The sequence below is a fragment of the Diorhabda carinulata genome, chromosome 6, assembly GCF_026250575.1.
Source record: "Diorhabda carinulata isolate Delta chromosome 6, icDioCari1.1, whole genome shotgun sequence".
Lineage (NCBI taxonomy): Eukaryota > Metazoa > Arthropoda > Insecta > Coleoptera > Chrysomelidae > Diorhabda > Diorhabda carinulata.
Window position 1 is genome coordinate 3,398,107 of NC_079465.1, and position 21,993 is coordinate 3,420,099.

Sequence of the window (21,993 nt, forward strand, 5' to 3'; positions counted from 1 at the left end):
TTTATTTACTACCTTGTCATAAAATTGTATGTTCGGATTTGAATACTCTACGCTATTTGTTTCTCTATGAAAAGTGGTATATATTTCTAACTTTATTCTGATTGGATCTTTAATGATAACTCTATGTATGAAACACCAATTAGAATAGATTAGAAAGAAAGAGTAGTGATTCGTTGTTCTTTCTTTTTCGATGGTACAATTCCACTTACATACCGCTCTGTCTAGCTTTATATTAACTCTATGACTTTACTCGGCAATCAAATTATTACCAGATTTGAAGAACGTTTGTTATGATTTAGTTTGTGGCTCATTATTTCCAGACCGTATAAGAAAACCTCTATTCTATTCTCTTTTCTATGGGAGTGATATTGTTGCATGTGCGCCCGACGCCATCTCTTAACTAGATATGATTCTATAATTTTTGAGGTTAAATATACTGACATTTCACCATCAGTCCAGAAAATTCGCCATCTTTTTTCCAATGTCTATTTTGACAGTTACAGCCAAGAAAAATGGTCACGCTTTTTTTTTCTTACAAAAGATTTAAAAAAAACTAAGTTGTATAAAATATATTTTTATTATTTATGCAACATTTCAATATATTATGAATTTTAAAGTTGCTTATTATTTACTTTTCCATAATCGCCGCTTTATTTTGCAGTTATAACCATTTTTAGGTCGTACTGATATGTCAGTACGTAATTTCAAATCGGGAACCTTACCATTCGCTTCCACCTCGTATAATTGCAAAAATTTTACCAAAAATAACTTTATTTGTATGTTAGCCATATTTTTAGCTAAAACGTGTACTGATTAATTTTACTATATACATACTAATGAATAGTCTCTACTAGGGGTTGGCAAAATAATCGATTAATCGAAAATAATCGATTATATTTTTTGATAACTGCCCAGGCCTAGTCTCTACTATTATAAAATTGAAAAAGTTAATAAATTTATTCATAAAAGTATATTTTTTATTACCAATACACCCCCTTGGCTCTGCAGTGAAAGGTAAATATGTATATGGGTGTCTTTTCTGTACGAACTCTGGTAAAAAAATGATCGGGATGGAAATGTTCCGGATTCGCCCAATACATTATACGAATCGATAATGGCCTTAAATTCCGAAGTTATATATTCTCTACAATACCTCGTTTATAAACTTATGTAACGTTTCCAAAGTTTTATCCTGTTCCTTTTTCAACGGATGCCAATTATATATGAAATCTGGATGCAACCATATTTTTAACATTCTAGTAATTCCAATATGCAATAATCTATAACACAAATAAAAAAACTTTATTAAATTGACATATAATACGATACGCCACTGGTTAACTTCTTATTATATTATTAACCAGTCTAAAAACGTATGTTAATAAATCGTACAGTTATGTAATTATAAGAACGTTTGCTAGTGTTACAAATTAAACAATTAACAGAATAAAACTTTTAAAATGGACGTGTATGGTTTATATGGAAGTTTCAAATACATTTTTTTTTTCAATAATTGTATGAAATCATATTATTCAATGTAAAATAAATGTAGTTCAATACAAACCTCGGTATTGAATGGCAAATATGTTTGTGATTGGCAGATTCCATGTCAAGTTTTCGACCCAATAGAATTTCTGGAAACATTCGAGATTACAATTTCTAGTACTGTTGTTCAAATATTGTTACGTTGTGATTAATTGATATTTGTGTTTAGTAAAAGAGATTAATATCAAATGAGTGAGTTAAATAATGTATCAATACAGTTTTTAATATTGGAATATCCTTATTTTATTTTTTTTTAAGTATAATAGAAATTACCACACATTATCACCACAGAACAGGGCCCGATCACTTTAACGACATCAAAATTATCACCATCAATAAACTTCTCCATTTTCGTCATACAATTTTGTGATTGTTCGTTCAAAATATGAAGAACACTTTTTACAAATTTTATATCAATCATGGGTTGAATAATTCTCCTATGGACTCTATATTTTGGATTCAATCCTAAAAAAAATATTTTTTTCGAAAAAATTTCAATTTTAGGAGCACTTTCATACCGGAAGCAGCGACCAAGCCATCAAGACTCAGTGATTCCAAAAATTTGTACAGTTCATGTTTGTAAGAAAATTTTTGAGACGACATTATCTTCTATAAAATAAATATAGGGTGATCAAATAAGTGATTTTATCAATAAAAATCAACCACAAGAAACATAATAATAAAAATAATGAACTAATAACGGTTTTATACGAAGTAGTTAAAATGGGAAAATGGCATCAAATTGTCGGTTGCGCCATCTCTATTTCAATCCCAAACTAAGGCTGAATTATTGTCCAGCCAAGGAAAACTAGATTAGAAAAATATTTATTTATTTATTTATATATAACACCAAACGTACCTCCAAGTGGACAGGGTTTTTCAATGCGATTAATAGATGGGTACCTAGCCATATCCTCATTGGATTTTGTCGTACGTTAGCAAATATAATTTTTAACCTGTCATGAATATCTAAAAGAAATGATATACATAATATTCCACAATATTTTGACCATAAAATAATGAAAATCGTTTATTTAGGAACAAAAACATAGATAAATTATTTTTCGGAAGCATAAATACTTTTTTAACTTGTACAGTACCATCACCACTAATTAGAAGCCATAAATAAAATATTAGATAATTTCAATCAATTCTCTGTTATACCTTCAGTGGCGCAAAAAAATTCGAGGGCATTTCCAATAATTGGCAAACCTTTCGGTCCTTCCATATTAGCTACAGCTCTGTAAATATGTCTTTTGGACCAATAAAACTGAGCAATCATGGTTATTATTACAACAGCCGTAATAATAAGCAGAATAATCCTGAAAAATAAAAATATTAGGTTAGGCTAGGCTAGGATTTCAATATACTCTTATTTTTATCAGTTTCAGTTAAATATACTAAATATACATGTAGTTTTATGTATTCATACAATTATTTTTATGTCCAAAAGCCAAAAAGTACAAAAATGACAATTTTAACAAAAGTATAAGCCCTCTAATGTACTCTGTGTTCCACCACTGGTAATACATGACGATTCTTTCCTTGTCTAAACTATAATCCCTTCGATTCATTCATGTTCAGTGAACGTGATCCGAGTTTGTACTTTCCGAACAATCAGATCATGATTGGGTTAATCCCAAAGTAGTTTTCCAAAAAATAATAATGATAAGGCTGATTTATAAACTCGACTTTCCATTTAACGTTCGTAGCAAATTCTACACCTTATTCATAAACTAGACGTTGCTACCGTTAACCTAAAAATTTTGTTATACTTTTGACGTGTGTATTACTTTTTGTTTTCGTGATAAAGTTATTTTGTTTGTATCCAGCATTTACCTATGGATGATATTATAGAAAATAACGAGGTTTTTTATATTAGGACAAATGTGACAAAAGCAAACGGGTGTGAAAAGATAAAAATTCGTTTATGTTAGATTTGTTCTAGTCTGCCAATCTGGACCGTTCTTGGAAAGTCAAATTTATGAATCCATAAGCCTTGTAGTTTTAATTCAGATTTCAGTGGTTATGAGAATGCGGTTTCGTATGTTTTATTAGTTTTCATGTATTTAAATTCGATTAATATTAGATTAAATTATATCTAGAAATAGTTTAAGTATCGTGTGAATGGTGTTGCGGTAATTATAAACAAAAGTTTGGTTACCATAATTATGTTTTATGAATTAATAGTGATGTTTGTTAACAGGTAAATATTATATTATTTCATTAAATAATTAAAATGTTACTTAGATTTGAATATACTTAGAAAATAAGTCAAGTATTAAGTAAAAATGTGATTTACTTACATCATGTCAGTTTCACTATTTCTAGGCCACTGTGATGGAATTACGTTTCTAGTTGAATAATGTATCTGAAGAATAATTGATTTTTTTTACCATACATGTCCAGTTCAAGGAGAATAAGTACTTGTTGAAAAGTTTCTCTTTTTGCATTTTTTAGAATTAAAAATTTTATTGCAAAAAAACGTGAAAATACTGAGCCGTATCAACCAGACGGTAAAATCTGTGTATAACTTTTACTAGAATTTCTATTTTGGTACCATAAGTGTTTAAATATGTTTGAAATTAATTATTCCATACCTTCTTTAGATATATCTAAATAGACTGAAATCATTTTTGACAAGTAAAATTCTTACTTCTAATGCTAGATAATTTTTGAAGAAAAATAATTATGTTTTAATTGAAATTTTTTTTTTAACAAGATTATATATTTGGAAAGCATATGAAAAGGGAAACCCTCTCCAGAGGCGTCTTTACCTATGGTGCAAGGAGTCCGTTGCAACCGGGCTGCACGATCCTAGGGGCGCCTGAGGGTCACTCGCCCCCTGTCCCGGAAATAACAAATGGGTCTTGTCGATAGAACAGGTCCGGATAACACATTTGAAGCCAGCTTGTACAATATTTACTTTCATCAAGAAGCAATGATAAATTAACACGAAATTGTTTTGAAAATAACAAAAGTAGCTTCACTTAAATAGCTATCACTTTTTTCTGACTAATCGAAATGTCATAAAATTTTAGTCTTTTGAAAGTTGGTACTTCATAAAGGTCATATGGATTTAACAATGGCAGCGCCATCTATGTGTCAGTCACACGTCTTAATGAGTGATGTAATATGTACCTTTCAACTTTTATCACAACTCTCAATAATTCGAAGTTTTATTTCTTTTTTCTCAAAAATTTCAAACCATTTGACATTTTAAATACTTCGAGTTTGGAATAAATGATAGTAGCTTTAATGTATTCAGTTTAGTTTCCGGAGATTTGATTATGGAGTTAAAGAAAAACAACCAACTTCTACTCAAATAATATATTTACATTCTACTTGAACTTTACAGCAATTAATCTAAAGTGTTATAAAAAAATAAAATAAAACAAGAAAACAAAAATACATTTAATGTTATAATTGAACAGTATAATAAATAATACTTTCTACTTATCGTTTTTATAACAATACGGATAAACTGAATAAGTGTAAAACCAAATCATTTTGGAGATACTAGTCCGGGGTCATTCAATTGCTCAAAATACAGTTAGTTTGACTTAATGCACCAGATTTTTGAAAAATAAATCAAAGATCAGTGCTAATTCAAGTATGATCATAGAGAGTATTAGTTTAAGAATAATTGAGATTAATTGGTACAGTTGAATGAATTTTTTATTTTACATTTAAAACGAGATAAATTAATCGGTAGTTGATTAAAGTGAGTTTTATTTCCAGTTATATTTGAAAAAAGTGACAAGAAATAGGAAACTTTTGATCTAAATGTTGTGTCAGAACAAATAATATTTATCAAAAAGATAATACTATGGCAAACAATGGAAAAATGGCCAAATAACCAGGAATGGTGTAAGCTGAAGAATAATTTGAGACAGATTACATTTGTCCTATGGAAACAAAAATCAATGAACTAGGTATGGTAAAACCCAAAGTAGGAGGATTCAGAACAAATAAAATTCGTTATTTGGAAAATTGATTAACCAAGAGGGGTCAGAACAGATAAAATTGGTTATTGGTAGAATGGTTCCTATGTAACCATCGAATGAACAAAACAGTTGAACCAGAAATGGTAAAAACTGAGGAACCAAGAAGGTTATTAACTGAAAAAGGATTCATAATGAACCAGAAATGGTGAAACTAGAATTAGAATTTAGAACAAATAAAATTCGTCATTTTGAAGTTTAGTCATTTGGAAACTAAAATTGATGAACCCAAAAGGGTCAGAACAGATGAAATTGATCATTGGGATAGAAAATGATAAATCGGACTTGGTAAAAAAAGAAGAATCAAATAATGAATGAGAGGTGGCAAAACCCAAAGCAGAAGAATTCTGAACAAATACAATTAGTCATTTCGAAGATTAGTCATTTGGAAACAAAAATTGATGAACCAGGAAGGATCAGAACAGATGAAATCGATCGTTGGGATGGAAACTGATGAACCAAAGAAGGATTCGTAATGAACCAGAGGTGATAAAGCTCAAAGTAGAAGGAATTAGAACAAATAAAATTCATCATTTGAAAAATGAGTGCTATAGAAACAAATATTGATGGATTAGAGCAGATAAAATTGGTCATTGGGAGAATGGTTCCCATGTAAACAAAACCTGATGAATGTAAAAAACCAAAGAAACAAAAATTGATGTACCACGAAGGTAAAAAATCAAAGAAAAATTGTTCATAATAGATAAAATTGGTCATTTATATTGATTTTGTTAAGCTTCAATGACAAAAATTAACAATTGAAGGAATAATATTGAAATAAACAAGTTTTACTAAATTCCATTTGTATTATAAAATTATTAGTTTTTATTTTCTAAGTTGTATAACTTGTAATTAGCTAAGTAGCTGTCAGTATTTCCAAAACTAATACTCTGAACTAATAAAAAGATAAATATGTAATTAGTAGCATGTATATAAGTATATAAAAAATTTTAATGGACTTTTCATGTATTTTATACTCAAAAAAGGTAAAATTTATTAAAACATAAATTATATTCTGTACATATGCGTCGATGGTCTTTTAAAAACCAATATATTTTTTAATATTAAAAGTTTTAACGTTAGATTCCATTATATTCTTCGGGAATAAAATTTTGGAATGATGTTTACGTATGCCAAAAATTCTGCTCCATCCATGATTAATTTTTAGAGTTATTCTGACTGATTGACGGTCAAAGTTTCCAATAGGACCAACAGATCTTTACACACTATACTACTTGGTCTACAGGCGAGGTTATAGAGCCAGGGGATATGGACCTCAGAGCAACTACAAAATGACAAGATCATCAACACTTTCGGCTCTTAGAAGCTAGTTTAGCAGATTATGATTAATACGGTTTGATGTATCATAAAAAACGATTAGCGTCCATTCTTGATACTGCCTTTTAAAGCTGAACATCATTTGTTATATCTGGAGTCCGGCAGTACTAAGAAGCCGATTTAGAGACGAAGTGCTAGTATGGAAGCAGATCACCATACACTTATTTTTCTGCTAGAGATTGTCATAGCTCTATTATTTACAATGTAACACATTTACCCTGGCCACCAAAATCTCCTGACTTATCCCCAATTGAATATAATAAACTTCACAGCACTTTTTTTATAAAGTGCAAAACCCAAGAGGATGTCAATCGCTTTAACTATGGGATGCGCACCTCGCAGAGCGACTACTAAATGATAAAACCTTTCAGGTTTCGGATCTTAGAGATTGATTCAGCATCAGCAAAATCATTGTAGTCGCTTATACCTGGGGTCTGGTACTGCTAGATCACAGTGTATCATCCCATACATTTCTTTTAATAGTAATCAATGCAACTGGTATAAACTTGTCTCCAACATCTCTTCACCTATCTCTAATTGACCGTGTGTCGAATTTACAGTATCCTCCACAAATTTTAGTAGCACTTTTTTATAGGAAGATAGAGGGGGGAATTAAAACTCCAAGATGTCAACCATCTTATGGAGATATAAAGAATTAGTGATTCATTTAGTGAAGCTGAATATCAAATCGTGCATCAAGTAAGAAGCTGTGGGGGTTTAACTTTTTTTTGTCAGTCAGATAAAGGTTTTAGTCTCCACCAATGTTTATCGAAATGTTACTTTATGGTATTTTTCTTACCATTTCCAATATTATTGTACTGGAACTGTTTGGAACGAAACGTTCTTTAGGCATTTTGTATAGAAGATTGTAAATCATAAGGAGGTGAATATATCATCGTATCTGGTTTGAATAAAAGGGACATGAGACAATCAGACATATGTTGTTGATAAAAAAAGGCACAATTGTCAATATTTTTTTTATAAATCACAGAATACGGTAATTATTTAAATAATATGAGATTTATATAAATTTGGATTTAAAAAAAATCACTTTGTATATATATTTATAAAAGTACTAGAAACTCAAATGAAACTTTAGTTACCGTCGATGATCACGTTAAAAAATTTCACTTAATACGATCATCTGTCAATTCATATCGAATTCTACTAATCTAGTATGCCAATAACGATAAATTTGGCAACAAGCAAACAATTCGTTTCGTTTTAGGCTAACAGTTTTAATTACGCAACTGTCTATATAACTATACGTATATTATTGCTGTGTTCAGACAAGTGACAGTTGACAGTTACTAGACATTTCCTTTTTCATGTTTTATAGGCGTGATATGCGTAATTTCACTACGAATTCAGTTCGATAATCTATTTTTTGTATACTACGCAAAGTATTTTCATTATAATAAACGATGCTGCCAAAATGTCTTTTTTAAAATGAAAAACAGCAAAAAAATCTCACATATTCGAACATTCATATAATGTTGCAGGTTCTCAATCTTTTAATCGTGTTATACAGGGTGTTACATAGGAACTGTGATGTACAATTTCATTTGTGTAGATTAAAAGAAAAATGTTACCTACTGGTTCTGTTTTCGTAGATGAATTTAATGTATCGATTACTTTTTGATCAGCAGTTCGATATCTGCAACTGAATTTCAAAATCATCACAAAAAAAGTCAATTTTCGATAAAATTAGAGCAAAGTCGAGTTTTTTGTCGAGAAAGTGTAGATAGGTACAGAAAAAGTAGTAAATCAATAGCTAATTTATGACAGAAACTTTAAAAATTTCAAATTGTTATTGATTTTTTTCTAGATTAGTACATCAATACATAAAAAAATAGGATATAAATAAAAAATATTACAAAAACCATTTTTAAGAATCAAAAGTCTAAATGAATCATATTTAGAAGGGCCAAAGTCAATGATAACGGTCCTTTGAGGGTTAAACTATCTGAATTAGCTATTCATTAATAAAAATTAATTCAAAAAATGGGTAATTTTTTTTGTCGAAAAAAAAATAGTTTATTTTTACCTGCCTACACTCCACTTTATAAGAAACGTCAGATATAAAAAAATAAATACTCAATTAACAATAATATAAAAATAAATAATGTCCTAGGCGGATATAGTCTGGAGCCAAGGGTGATCCAGGACATCTTCAGCTGAAAACCTGAAAATGATTCCAGATATGAAACATTGATAATAGATCGGTTTTCCATAAAGCAAAATGTTAAAATTGTCAAAAATTCTCAACAAGGGCACTTTATTCAACAATATTCCTTGATGATAAAATTTGAACAGTTAAAAATAACTTCTTAGGCCTTAAAAAAGTTGCAATGGAATTGTCACTGTCACATTTGGGAAAAAAATTGATTAAGTGTCCATTTGTATATTATATAACAGTTCAAAAATCTTCCAGTATGGCGCTGGTATAGACAAAGGGTGTGGTATGAACACAGCAACTGTCGATGAAATTGAAGTATGCCCAGTTAAAAATTAGCCACCCTTAACTTTCCATATACACAGATTGTTCTATTTCTCTTTACCCTCCACAACTTTATACAAACTCTGTACCAACTTTGTTCCGTTCTTCAGATATCCAGATATTCCTTATATCTTCCAGAAAGGAACGTTTTGGAGTCATCTAGCTCTGAAAGAATCTACCAGAGCAATTTTCTTCCTCTTAAAACTCTATCTTATAAATATATTGTCCTTTAGAAGAGTTCCTAGTCAGTGAAAGTCGTTTGAACTTCTTTTTAACCTCCTTGATTCTCTAGTAATACTGGAGAATAATGTTACACCGTCCCCAGCTCTGAAAGATTCCACTAGAGCAATTTTTTTCTCCTGAAACTCTTGTAAATGCGTTGACCTAAGGAAAATTCTGACTCAGTAAAAATTTTTTTAGCTCCTTTTTGGTCTCATTAATTTCCTTGATTCTCAAATGTACAGGAAACCAAACCAAAAAGACTTTATTGTTCTAGTATAGGTTCCAGATCTCTGAATCATATTGCCTAGAGTTTTATCTCCACTTATTATTCAATGGCAAGTTATTTTTATCAGAGGTACTTTGATGAAGGGTGAAAACGTAGAGTAAAATATCTCATTTTTCAAATAGACACTGAAATAGATAAGAAACAACCCTCTCTGGTCAAAGTACCCTTTAGAAACTATTCATATACATATTTACAATTATAAAATGACTTTTGGCAACACTTGATACTTAAAAACATCGAATTTTGATTTAAAAATATAAAACAGCTTCTGAATATTTACATAACCTAAAAATTGAAATGATTATAGTAGTTTTTGTGTAGTACCTGAGCTCTGGATCGAGCTGAAGCATATTCTGGATAAGTTCTTTCGCGGAAGATGAAACGTCCTGCCAGTATTCTTCGGGAAATTCATATTGGCCGGATAATATACAATCGAACAACTTTTCTTGATCATTGTCTTGGCTGACAAAAGGTGGATAACCGCAGAGGAGAATGTAAAGGATTACTCCTGCCGCCCATACGTCAATCTATTTACATAATCAAAGTATTTATTAGAATATATGTCCAGGATGTAAATTTGTTTTTATACCTTAAGTCCATAACCGGATTCAGTCAAAATTTCAGGTGCTACGTAAGTAGGAGTACCACAAACAGTATACAAAGGCCTCGTAACTTCGCAAGCTAATCCAAAATCGCCCAATTTTAATAATTTTACTCTATAATTGTCATCTAATTCTACCTGGAATTTTAAATACGGTTTTTAATAATAATTTAAAGTTCTTATATGTACATAATCGAATAGAAAAAGTTTTTCAGTTTAATCCAAACACGGTTTATATTAATAAAAACTTACTAATAAATTTTCAGGCTTCACATCTCTATGGACTATATTAATACTGTGCAGATACGCCAAAGCCGATACTAAATTGTTTATCATTAAGGCAGCTTGCTCTTCTGAATATTTTTGAGCAATTGTGATTTGGTCGAATAAATCTCCACCTAAAAATAAAATTCCAATTTTACTTGCATATTGTACCAGATCTAATATTAGTTCCCTTTTTGAAAACATTACATTTGTTTTTAGCTGTTTCTTTTTAAACTTTCAGCACAACAGTTACCCTCCAATGTATTCCAGGACACATCGGAGTGGAGTTTTGACAGACTAGCAAAAGTAGAAGCGGACAAAACCTTCATAGGATCTGAACCAATTTGTGGTACCAGCTACAGAACGGGGAAAATCCACAGGGGTTGAGACAGGCAATTACGATCCTGGGGATTAATAGATCAGATATAATCACTGAGGAATCCCAGTGCCACAGCACGAATAGGAAACAGAAATAGATTTTTTACAATATTAAATATATTGAATTTTGTGACATTAACTAGAGCAAATTTTTTTCAACAGTTTCCTTTTGTTCTTAGTAGACCTTTCAGCACAAAAGTTGCCCTCCAATGGATTCAAGGACACATTGGAGTGGAGGGACTAGTAAAAAGTAGGAGCAGACAAACCCTTCACAGGATCTGAACCTTTTTGTGGTACCAGCTACAGAATAATAGACAAAACACTAGAAAACAAGGTAGATGGAGGTTGAAACTAGTTATGGGGACAATCCACAGGAAAAAACGATCCTAGGGGAAACTATAACCAGGGAAGATCAGTTCAGATGTATCAACATAGGGATAAACAACTACGATTTATCATTGACAATTCGTTGTAGCGACATATTAGTTTCTAGCATCCCCTGTATATCTATTTTTTTAATTTTAACAATAAATTTTGTAAAAATAACAAAATACTTCGAAGTACAATAATTAAAACCTCCAAATTATTCAGAATTGTTGTGGTTACTAATTTTTTTGTAACATTAGATTATAATATATAAAACATCCCTCGTATAACTATTTTTTTTAAATAAATCATCAATGATTGAAACGTGTTTACATTTTCATAAATAAAATATTTTGGAGCATAAACATCCGAATAAGAAGATGGTGCTCAAGGTCAAGGACTGAATGCTATTGGGATCCAATGCTGAGGAGACCACATTGTTAGAAAAATGTACTCACCCGTTACATATTCGCAAACTAAATACAAAATATTTTTAGTATCGGCATCAGTTATAAGGGACATTATGTTGGGGTGATCCACTTTCCTAAGAATTTTTACTTCGTTTTCGATCATGTCTTCCTGTAAACAAAATTGAAAAAAAATTACCTAAAACTATTAAAAATTCAAATAAAATTCATTGTAGAAAAGACTGTCATTTCTCAAAGATTTTTTTATATTTTTTATATACCCCTACTTTACATGTCGATAATGTAGAAATCTGATTGTTTTTATATAAGTGAAAACACCAGAAAATAATGAATGCAACGTTGCCACATTTACTTTATTTCCTAGAAACTAATGTCAAATTTGGTATTAAATATTTTCATATTATATTCAATTACTAAGATATTTTTGAATTTAATTTTCGATTAAAAAAAAAACAGAAAAATTCGATGTTTTGTTTTAAAGTAAACGTTGCTAAATATTTAATAATAAAACATGTACGTACCTTTCCTTTGCATTTTGATTTATCTATGATTTTTAAAGCGTATTCCTTGTTTGTAGTGATGTCTCGACATAACCTAACTACTGCAAAATTTCCTAACAAAAAAAAAATTATTATTACAAGTTTTTTTGTATTGAACTGTCAAATAGAAAGAAAAATCGATGAGAGATAAAAAGCAAATCAAAAATCATTTATTTAGACTCAAAACTAGCTTCTGGGAGCACAACGGAGCATCGTAAAACAACACCATGGTTAGGAAAATGAACAAGAGGAAGTGATAGAAGAATGGGAGCCCCAAACTAGAAATAACTAAGATAGAATCATAGATAAATATATAACTAGATCAAATGAAAATTAATCAGCGGTACCTAAAAAACTATTCTTACATAAAAACTAAAACTTACCATCCCCTATAACTTTCCTTCCTACTACATACTTAGATTTAAGAGGGGGAGGTAAAATTAAGTTACTTTCTTCGCTTAATTTCTTCAATAAACTCTCTTCAGATTCGTAGGTTCTGTTCAATTCCTTTTTAGGCATTTTAGGCTTAGGACCACCGCTAAAATACGACAAATTTCGTTTAGATTCCATTCAACTAAATTTTTATATAACCAACTCACCCATTTCTATGTATAGTTGTTTTTTTATAAGATTGTATGGCTTTACTTTCTTCGAATTCTAATTCGAAATCACTAGATTGGTATTTTTCGTTTCCGTATATGAAGAAAACGTCGTCGTTTTCAAAAAATTGGGATAAATCGTTGATGGATTGTCCTGATATGGAGAAAACTTTTCTTACAGCGAACTGAGCTATTTCAGAAAAGGCGCTAAGGACTTGCTCTAAACTGGGAGAGTTTCTTTTGTTGAGAAGTAATCGGTAAATCTACCATATAAAAAATGTACTATAGAAATTGGAATAAAATAAATAAAAACTCTATAAAAAAGAATAATTTATACAAAATACAAAGATTTAATGAAACATCTTTAAAAATATGCAATAGCAGTTCGTATATTAATGAATCTACGAAATTTTTAGGACAGTAAAAACCAAACTTAAGATCTCTTATTAAAAATTTAAGTAAAATAACAAATAATAGAATAATTTTATTTGAGAGTGTATGAAATTGTTTTTATCTTTTTGTGAGTTACTAAAAGAAATTTTTGAGATCAAAAAATACGCTTACTTTCTTTAATTTTCTTCATAATTCCATTTAACGTAATGAACAATATTATAAAATAAATATCTTAACCTCACATTATTGTAAATACAAATTAATCTAACAACTGTTAGAATTCGCGCGTTTTAAGCATGGCGATTAGAATGTTGCCAAATTGTTAAAATATTTATTTGCAACAAATTTCATGAATATCGAATTTGTATTTGAAAAAATTTAGTATAAAAAGTTCCCAAACTACTCAAAATCGACCAAACTTTCGTAATTTCGTTCAAATTATCGATTTACTAAATTTGATATGTAAAAAAAAAGTTGTCACTTATTCAAGGAAGAAGCTCGTGATAGTCGCGTGACTCAAACATCAAATAAAAAATAAATTTCTCTTTAACGAGTTTATAAAAACGATACAAATATGGTTGTGCGGTAGATTCGTTATCTTTTTTCATTTCCTGGACCTTATATAATAACATGAATACGAGATACACACATCAAACGAATTCGAAACTAAAATAAATCTTTATACAGTGTGTATCACGAAAAAATGCTTCAAAATAGTTAGTTAAATAATTATTATAATCACTAGTGTATCGAATATTAATAAAAACTTTTTTTTTCTATCCTCAAAATTTAATTATTTTCTAATGGGAAAACCAAACATTTAACTCGTAAAAACATAATTAGATACATATATAGTATATGCATGTTTTATTATTAGTCATCCGGTATATATTTTGAAAAAAAATATAGTAATATACGTTTGGGAATCTTCTCGTTCGATATTGTCTATGAAAGCTACTATTATTAGAAAATGAGATCAGCGTGGAAGGTGAATGCTTAATGAGATAGTTGCGGTGTTTATTTGGCCCAATTATCGATTATTTTTAAATATACACCGACGGAATCTGAAAACATTTAGAAATCCGTTTCCTTCACTATTTATTCTCATTTTCTAAAACCAAATTTCCAACTATATCTAAAGAACAGAACATCATTTATAGTGACGATCTTTTTTTAGGTTACAATAGGGGGGGGGATAAGCCGACTATGATTCTAGATTTTGCAGTATTGCCAGATTTATATTTTTACAAATCAATAGATGATTTTTACATAAATAAAATTATATCTAGTAGAAATTATTATACAATAAACTTACCTTTCTGGGTTTAATTCCGTTTCTAATGATGGTTACGATTTTTGGCCGGACACAATCCGGAACAACAATTCTCGGAACGCTAGACATATTGTTTAACGTAAATTTGGTATTCGATAAACGTTTCGGCTTAAGAATGTCTGTTTTCGTATAATCAATTTTTTTAAACAGCTCTCCTTTACCGCATACAACATATTCTTTACCGTCTTCGAGATCATCTATATTACTAATCTGAAAATCATTTTCGTGATCACCGATTGACAGATTATTATCAGAATTGAGCAATCTAACGAACTGTCAAAATGGCTTCTGTGGGGTGAACAAATGCTTTTGTCGTAAGTTTCTATGTGTTTTGTAAAGTTATTTGTTGGATTTTAGACCTAATTAATCCTAGATTTATCGTAAAATAACTTCTAATAAGTTAGTACTTGAAAAGTGAGAAATTTTCTCCTAGTAACTTGGCTTTATTGGTTTTTTGAATATGCTACGTTGTACTTAGTGTAGGTAAGCGGTAAAAATAATCTGAAAATCAAGTATGTTGCAAAATTTTGTTAATTAATGAAAATTTACTTGCAAACTAACTAAAAAAACTGCTAAAAGTCTTCTTAACACCATAAAACAAAAAACAATACAAAATAACCAAACTACCAACAAAACAAACACGGTTACATATGAGAAAATCAATTGTTTACCCCACGGCCATCATTTTAACGTAGATCAGCAGTTTTTTTGGATTGCTTAATTACCATTACGATCACCAAACGATGAAAGACCATCTACCTTCATTAAATGATTACGTAAAGTAAAGAATTATAAATAATTTTTAGAATACTTCATTAATCTAATATATAACGATATACATAATATTTTAATTCAACAAGTAGAAAGAAATTACAACGTGGCAACTATGTAAAACATCTGTCATACTATGTCTGCAAATTTATTGTAAAGGCCGTTCAATATCTATAAAGGGCGATTAATAGAATTGACTTTTCGTTTCCGTTCGCTGTTACAAAATTAAAATCATTCATAGTTGCCGTTTGAAGTCGTCGTTTGCAGATCGATGACTTTCAACATAAACGATTTTCATTTCCCATCGGCCGATCGTAGCAATATAAAAGAGACAATCATCCCTTTGTATTTGTCACGTGATTTTGACGTATGACGTTAGAGCGTGATGTTGGGATTTTTTCCCTTTTTGTTTGCTTGTTTTCTCAGATTTTTCTTATCGATTTTAATTTTTTCAAGTATATTAGATTATATATTTGATGAGATAGTTTTTAGTTTTCAAATATCAAGAAAACAAAAACAGTACACAAGACTAAAATAACGAAATTTTCTATTGTAATAAAAAAGTGTACTAGGAAATTTCCTACACATGAAAAACCTTCAAAAATGAATTATCAGTAAATATTTGGTAATTGAACTCATACCAATATTTATTTTATCATATTTTTTCAATGTTTGTAGTAACAGACTTAGTTCAATGACCATATTGTTGAATCGGTATCGCCAGATATACGCGAATACACCTACAACCTACACATCAACTTTTTTCAAGTACATACACAAGTTCAAGGCAAAATTTATGCAATGTTACGTGTTTGTTGTTGTATCAATATAAAAACTAATATTAAAATCGGTTAAAAACATTCCTAACGTCAATAACATTGTTCAATAACGAACCGAGTTAAAAAATTTCGGTAAGGTTTTCAAAAAATAACCAATTTATACAAAATGGCGGCAATGTAAAAAGCCACATAACCCTCTTAATCGTATTTACTTGTTATGTTTCAATTCAGCCCAGATATATAATTAGATTAATTTTTAGAGATTCTCATTAGTGGTTATTTTAAATTTCCACAATATTCAAAAGAGCAATTTTAGTTATAAATGAACGGAAACAGTGGAATTGAATAACTTGTGGAAATGAAAATTTCAATTTAGTTTTAATATGACCTTGTAAAAGAAATATACGTTAAGTAATGTATACAGTATAAACAAATAACAAAACTCTGAGTCATTATTTGTTATCTTCATGCATCACACGTATTTTTTAAGAATTATTGTTTAATTTTTCTAATTCTAAGAAACGAAATGCTAAAATATTTATTGTTAGGGATAAATAGTTTACTTTGTTTAAAATAGTTACTAAAATTCGGGGAATTTTGACGAGGCCAAGGAAAAATAAATCAACAATAAAATAACAATCATAACAAGAGTATGACACGAGAGTTTGATATAGGTACTCAAGTATGAAGAAAGAGAAGAAAGATTCCATTGACAAATATTAAAAAAAAAGAAGAATTAATCAAGCTTTTAATAGATTTCTAACACACAGGAAGTGGCATCACTGGCAAATATCTTGAAGAACTTTATCAGTGGCGTACTTATTTAGTTTTAAGCTGTATAATGCAGAAAAAAGTTAATTTCAGTTAACAAAGGAAAAATTTCCAAACTATGTGCATTGTTTTCAAAATGAACTGTTAAAGAAAGCGCTCATCTAGATTAAAATACGGGCGTGACGTTCACCTACTTATTTTAAGTTGACGAAACAATATCTGTGGCTTTTCTTTTTATATTTTATAATTGGTTTGTGCTCTGGTTATCTGAAATGTTTTTATGTGAAAATAATCGATTTGACAATATTATTTCTACAGTTATAGAACTACTTTTCGAATAAGGTACTTAGAAGAAAGTAAAATAATGTGATGTGACAAAAAAAAGTTCGTACTTTATAATAGTAGAAAGATTTTAAAAATGCTGTATACGAGGCTAGTTCGCCATTAAAACTGAAATTAATGGCACATACATCATAAAAATTAATGCATGTCATCAATAATGTAATATTACAATCTTTTGCTCGATTTGTATAATTTCAAACAAATTTAATCAGTTACTTCGTAATATTTTACTGTATTATTTGATTTATATCTTGTTAAATAGTGATCTTTTTTATACTTGTCTAGACAATATAAAAAATTTATGATATTGTACATATTTCTTTAGATAGTTTGAATTTTATTATGAGTATCAGCTGATGTTGACTTTTATACATCAAATATTGTCCACAAACTTTTGATGCAACTTAACTCGGAAGACATTTTTTTATGTAAAAAGCTAGCACAAGAGGGTAAACCCCATTACACTCAACTTGCCTAATGACATCAAAGGGTTCAAGCCAAAGCGCTTGATAGGTTTATTAAAGAACATAGGACTTTGGTAACATCAAGTGGGACACGACGGGCCTATCTGTGCTCAATGGCCTCATGGTTGCCCTCAATTAACTATGAACTGTCATTCATTCTTATATATTACACTTGAGTAGTTCCAAATGGTACTGGTCGTATAGAGATACCTGTGGACATTGATCTTGAACTTGGTAGCTGCTTCCACCCACTTTTTTCAAGATTGGTATTGATGGTAGTGATCTGTTTCTTCTCAAGGATTTAGGTGTTAGACGAGTTTAATGGGGTGGCCGATTTGTTGCATATCCTCATGCTTTGAAACAAACAGTGGCAATTTTGAACCCATTTCAGTTTATTTATTTGCTACTATAACTGCTTTAATGAAATTATAATTGCAGTGTCCATTATGAAACATTAATAACATATCAATTCGAGTTCCAAAGAAGCTCATAAAATGTTAAAATGTTTATATAATGATAGCAAAGTAACTTTAGCAACTGTTTACAAATGGTACGATTAGATTTAGAAATTGAGATGTCTCAGTTATGTATGAGGTACAATAGGTACCTCCTATTATTAAAAAACTAAATGAAAATGTTCAAAAATTAGACGAACTCATTCATTCAAACTGATGGTTCACTACTCAAGAGGTTAGGAAAGAAAGATGACTGGAAATAGGCCAATAGGTTTCTTCTCCACAACATCACACTAATTTTTTTAATTAGCAAGTTTTTGGACATTAGAAGTCTTCCTGACTGTTCACATCCTCCTTATAAACCAAATTTATCACTTTGTGATTTATAACTAACCCCAGAATAAAAAATGCATTAAAAGGGACGCCATTCATTACATTGAGAATGCAATGACAAAGTTATTTCACAAGAAGTCTTCTAGAAGTTCTATTGTTATCCAAATGCAGTGTTTTGGTAAATATTAATATTTTTAAATCATACCTAGTATTCATTTTAAAGTCTGGCAACGTTGTTTAAGCATAACCTTATCCTACAACTACAAGCAATGTATTCTCAGAACCCAGACAGATCTGTATTCTGCAAGTCAATTTAATTGTATGGAAGTTCCTGTTAAGGCTAATCTTTGAAGTTGATTTCAACAAAAATTTCCTTTTATAGATGTTAATGTTGTTTCAACATTTCATGGTGTACAAATATAAATTATATAATATAAACAAAAAATACTAAGTAAGAATGCTGAAGGGTAACAAATTCAGTCAAATGATTTTATAATATGTTATAATTTGCAAATAAACTTACCTTCTTTCCATCCATGGCATATATATTTCTAACACCATTGGGTAAAGTCACACTTTTAGTAAGAATGTTTGTTAACTCATTAGTTAAACTGTCAAATGATCTATACCTCTCAGGAGCGACTGGAATCACTACTCCACTAAAAAACTTATTTCCATTGTGATAAAATCTTATTCTTTTAGCTTTCATCGATTTGGAAGTGGACGAAGGTCTGTTGTGTTTGTTGGTGATGCTGACATCTTCCAAACCACTTTCTATAATGTCCCCATCAGATAAAAAACTGTTGAAACTATTCGAAGAGACACTTCTAGATCCGTTATCAGTCAAATTATTCTTTGACATGTTTGTAGTGTTCTTATATTCAATTATATTCTCACAATAACATTTCAACTAGTAGAATCAAATAATAAAATAGGTTAGTAACTTTGGAAGTTATTCTATATGTCTTTAAGATTATAGAGAACATAAGATACTTAGATATATCTTAAAATCAGAGATTACATTATTAATATTACATAGATTTAACAATAATCTGTCAAGTTTTATGTAATCTGTAATAATTATCACATGACATTGTGAGTTTTATTATTATAAGAAGACACAAGGCATAAAAATGTTGTCCTTATTATAAAAACCATTTAACAGTCAAAAAATTATAATTTTGTTTATATCAACAAATGTACATTCAACTGAATATGGATTTTTGTTAAAAATTATCGTGATATATTTAATCATGCTAAAATACCAGTATTAGATTAAAATAAAACCTATTAAAGAGAAAGATTAGACCAAGAGGTTTAACAGTTATATAAAATTAACAATTATTTAAAATTTGTATATCAATATTTTACCTCTGAATTTCTGTTACTAAAATTTTTATTATATGATTCCACCATATAGTTTACGGTATTTTTTTCCGGAAATTTAACATAGGAACACCGCCTATTAGTCATATACACAGCTGTCAACTAAAAAACATAAATCATTCTAGAAAATCACAGAGTAACACTGCACTTTCGTTTCGTGACAATATTATACATCGTACTTGTAGAACGGTAATAAAACCAACAAAAAAATAATTTCACATATAACTGTTTTGTTAAATGAGAAAAAAGGTAATAACCTCTTTTCTCTAGTGGGAGGTGGGAGGGATTGGATTTGTTACACACTGACATCAACCTACGAAATCGAAAAGTGAAAAATCAGTTATACCAACACAAGAATGCACGTTATACGGAATTGTATACTATTCCAGCTGTTCGACATTTTAATTATATGTGAATTAAATAAACTTATGAAAGTGCTATACATTTGCGTCTTAATACTTTTATTATATAAATTGAACGAATTACAAAAACATATTAAAAGGTATGAGAAGTAACAAGTTACACGAATGTTTACTACCACATTTATAATACCTTCAATCGGACTAGTAGACATGACCAAGATAAATATTATAACCAAGTTATGATTTAACCTAAAAATATTGTAAATTTAGTTTAGATTAAAATTTATAATTTTAACTAGAAATAATACATTGAGGAAAACAAAACGGTAGGTTATTATACGTATTAAATTTATATTTGAATATTTTGTCGTATTTGAATTTGTACTCACACATTTTCTAAATTATTAGGTAAAAACATGGTAAGAAAACTTAAATATCACGAACAAAAACTTTTAAAGAAAGTGGATTTTATATCCTGGGAGGTTGACAATAATTTACATGAAGTCAAGGTTCTGAAAAGATACTATATACAAAAAAGAGAAGACTATGCAAAGTATAATAAACTATCTAGAAATATAAGAGAAGTAGCGAGAAAAATTAAGGAAATTGAATCAAACCACCCTTTTAGGACAGAATGTAGCGCGCAGCTCTTAGAAAAATTGTAAATATTATTTTTCAAATTACATCGTTTTAATATATTTTTATTACAGATATCTCATGGGACTTATTCCAACAAGATGGGATCTTAGTTTAGCTGAAAAAGTAACTGCATCTTGCTTCTGTAGACGAAGATTGGCAGTTCTTATGGTGAGAAGTAAGTGTGTAGTTAATTACATAAAATATATATTTCTAAATTAATTTCTTTTTTAGATAAAATGTCTGAAAGCATAAAAGGGGCTACGAAATTGATAGAACAAGGTCATGTAAGGGTAGGACCTGAGATGATAAAGGACCCCGCATTTTTAGTTACAAGAACCCTCGAAGATTTTGTAACCTGGGTCGATAGTTCTAAAATAAAACGGCACATATTGGAGTATAATGGAATAGTATGTAATATGCTCATTTTCCAGCATTAATCTAATTTTTTTTCATTTTTCAGAGAGATGATTATGAAATGTAATCAGGTCAGAGATGGAAATAGCACTTACTTTTTATTATTTAATTGTATAATAAATTTTATTTTGAATTTTTGTATTTTTAATTTTGTTTTCTGTAGAACACACAGCAGAAAATCGTTTGAAAAATTTAATTTTTATCTTGACAATTGACATTGAAAGTAATGACACATTTTTATTACGATGTCGTCACGAATCATAAGTAGAAGAAAACAATTTGTATTGCTAAAACGCCCGCGCGTTAAACCTAAGTTTATTCCCTTAAACTATCCAGTGCCCACATTCGCGACCTTTGAAACCTCATTTCATGTTTTAATGGAACGTACATCTTGGGTGCTCTAAGATTTTGTAAAATGGTGGCTTAGTGGAAAAAATGTTTAAATTATATATTGACGAAACTGATTACACTATCACTACAA

The 21,993-nt window shown here is 29.6% G+C and overlaps 3 protein-coding genes and 1 long non-coding RNA gene across 6 annotated transcripts; 2 read left to right on the plus strand and 2 right to left on the minus strand.

Annotated features, from left to right (window-relative positions):
• Positions 1 to 938: 938 nt before the first annotated feature.
• Positions 939 to 3,960, minus strand: LOC130894727 (cytochrome P450 4C1-like). Its single transcript, XM_057801694.1, has 7 exons — positions 3,852 to 3,960; positions 2,710 to 2,867; positions 2,405 to 2,514; positions 2,064 to 2,154; positions 1,819 to 2,010; positions 1,565 to 1,634; positions 939 to 1,280 (listed from the first exon to the last, which is right to left on the minus strand). The coding sequence occupies exons 1-7, from the start codon at positions 3,854 to 3,856 to the stop codon at positions 1,145 to 1,147; spliced, it is 762 nt and encodes a 253-aa protein (XP_057657677.1). The 5' UTR covers positions 3,857 to 3,960; the 3' UTR covers positions 939 to 1,144.
• Positions 3,137 to 11,828, plus strand: LOC130894739 (uncharacterized). Of its 2 annotated transcripts, none has more exons than XR_009059378.1 (2): positions 3,137 to 3,751; positions 11,002 to 11,828. It is a non-coding gene; the product is annotated as an uncharacterized LOC130894739 (long non-coding RNA). The 2 variants fall into 2 exon arrangements; XR_009059377.1 differs by lacking the exon at positions 11,002 to 11,828 and adding an exon at positions 4,268 to 6,569 and having other exon boundaries at positions 3,147 to 3,751.
• LOC130894713 (serine/threonine-protein kinase GL21140) lies at positions 4,861 to 21,626 on the minus strand. Of its 2 annotated transcripts, XM_057801669.1 has the most exons (12): positions 21,608 to 21,626; positions 20,083 to 20,199; positions 19,235 to 19,621; positions 14,779 to 15,006; positions 13,071 to 13,333; positions 12,855 to 13,009; positions 12,454 to 12,545; positions 11,963 to 12,083; positions 10,749 to 10,894; positions 10,485 to 10,634; positions 10,220 to 10,422; positions 4,861 to 9,072 (listed from the first exon to the last, which is right to left on the minus strand). In XM_057801669.1, the coding sequence occupies exons 2-12, from the start codon at positions 20,182 to 20,184 to the stop codon at positions 9,018 to 9,020; spliced, it is 1,902 nt and encodes a 633-aa protein (XP_057657652.1). In that variant the 5' UTR covers positions 20,185 to 20,199; positions 21,608 to 21,626; the 3' UTR covers positions 4,861 to 9,017. The 2 variants fall into 2 exon arrangements, with proteins under 2 accessions (XP_057657652.1, XP_057657651.1); XM_057801668.1 differs by lacking the exon at positions 21,608 to 21,626 and having other exon boundaries at positions 20,083 to 20,414.
• LOC130894732 (U3 small nucleolar ribonucleoprotein protein IMP3) lies at positions 20,688 to 21,651 on the plus strand. Its single transcript, XM_057801699.1, has 5 exons — positions 20,688 to 20,785; positions 20,868 to 21,120; positions 21,170 to 21,273; positions 21,330 to 21,505; positions 21,559 to 21,651. The coding sequence occupies exons 2-5, from the start codon at positions 20,876 to 20,878 to the stop codon at positions 21,577 to 21,579; spliced, it is 546 nt and encodes a 181-aa protein (XP_057657682.1). The 5' UTR covers positions 20,688 to 20,785; positions 20,868 to 20,875; the 3' UTR covers positions 21,580 to 21,651.
• The last annotated feature ends 342 nt before the right edge of the window (positions 21,652 to 21,993 follow it).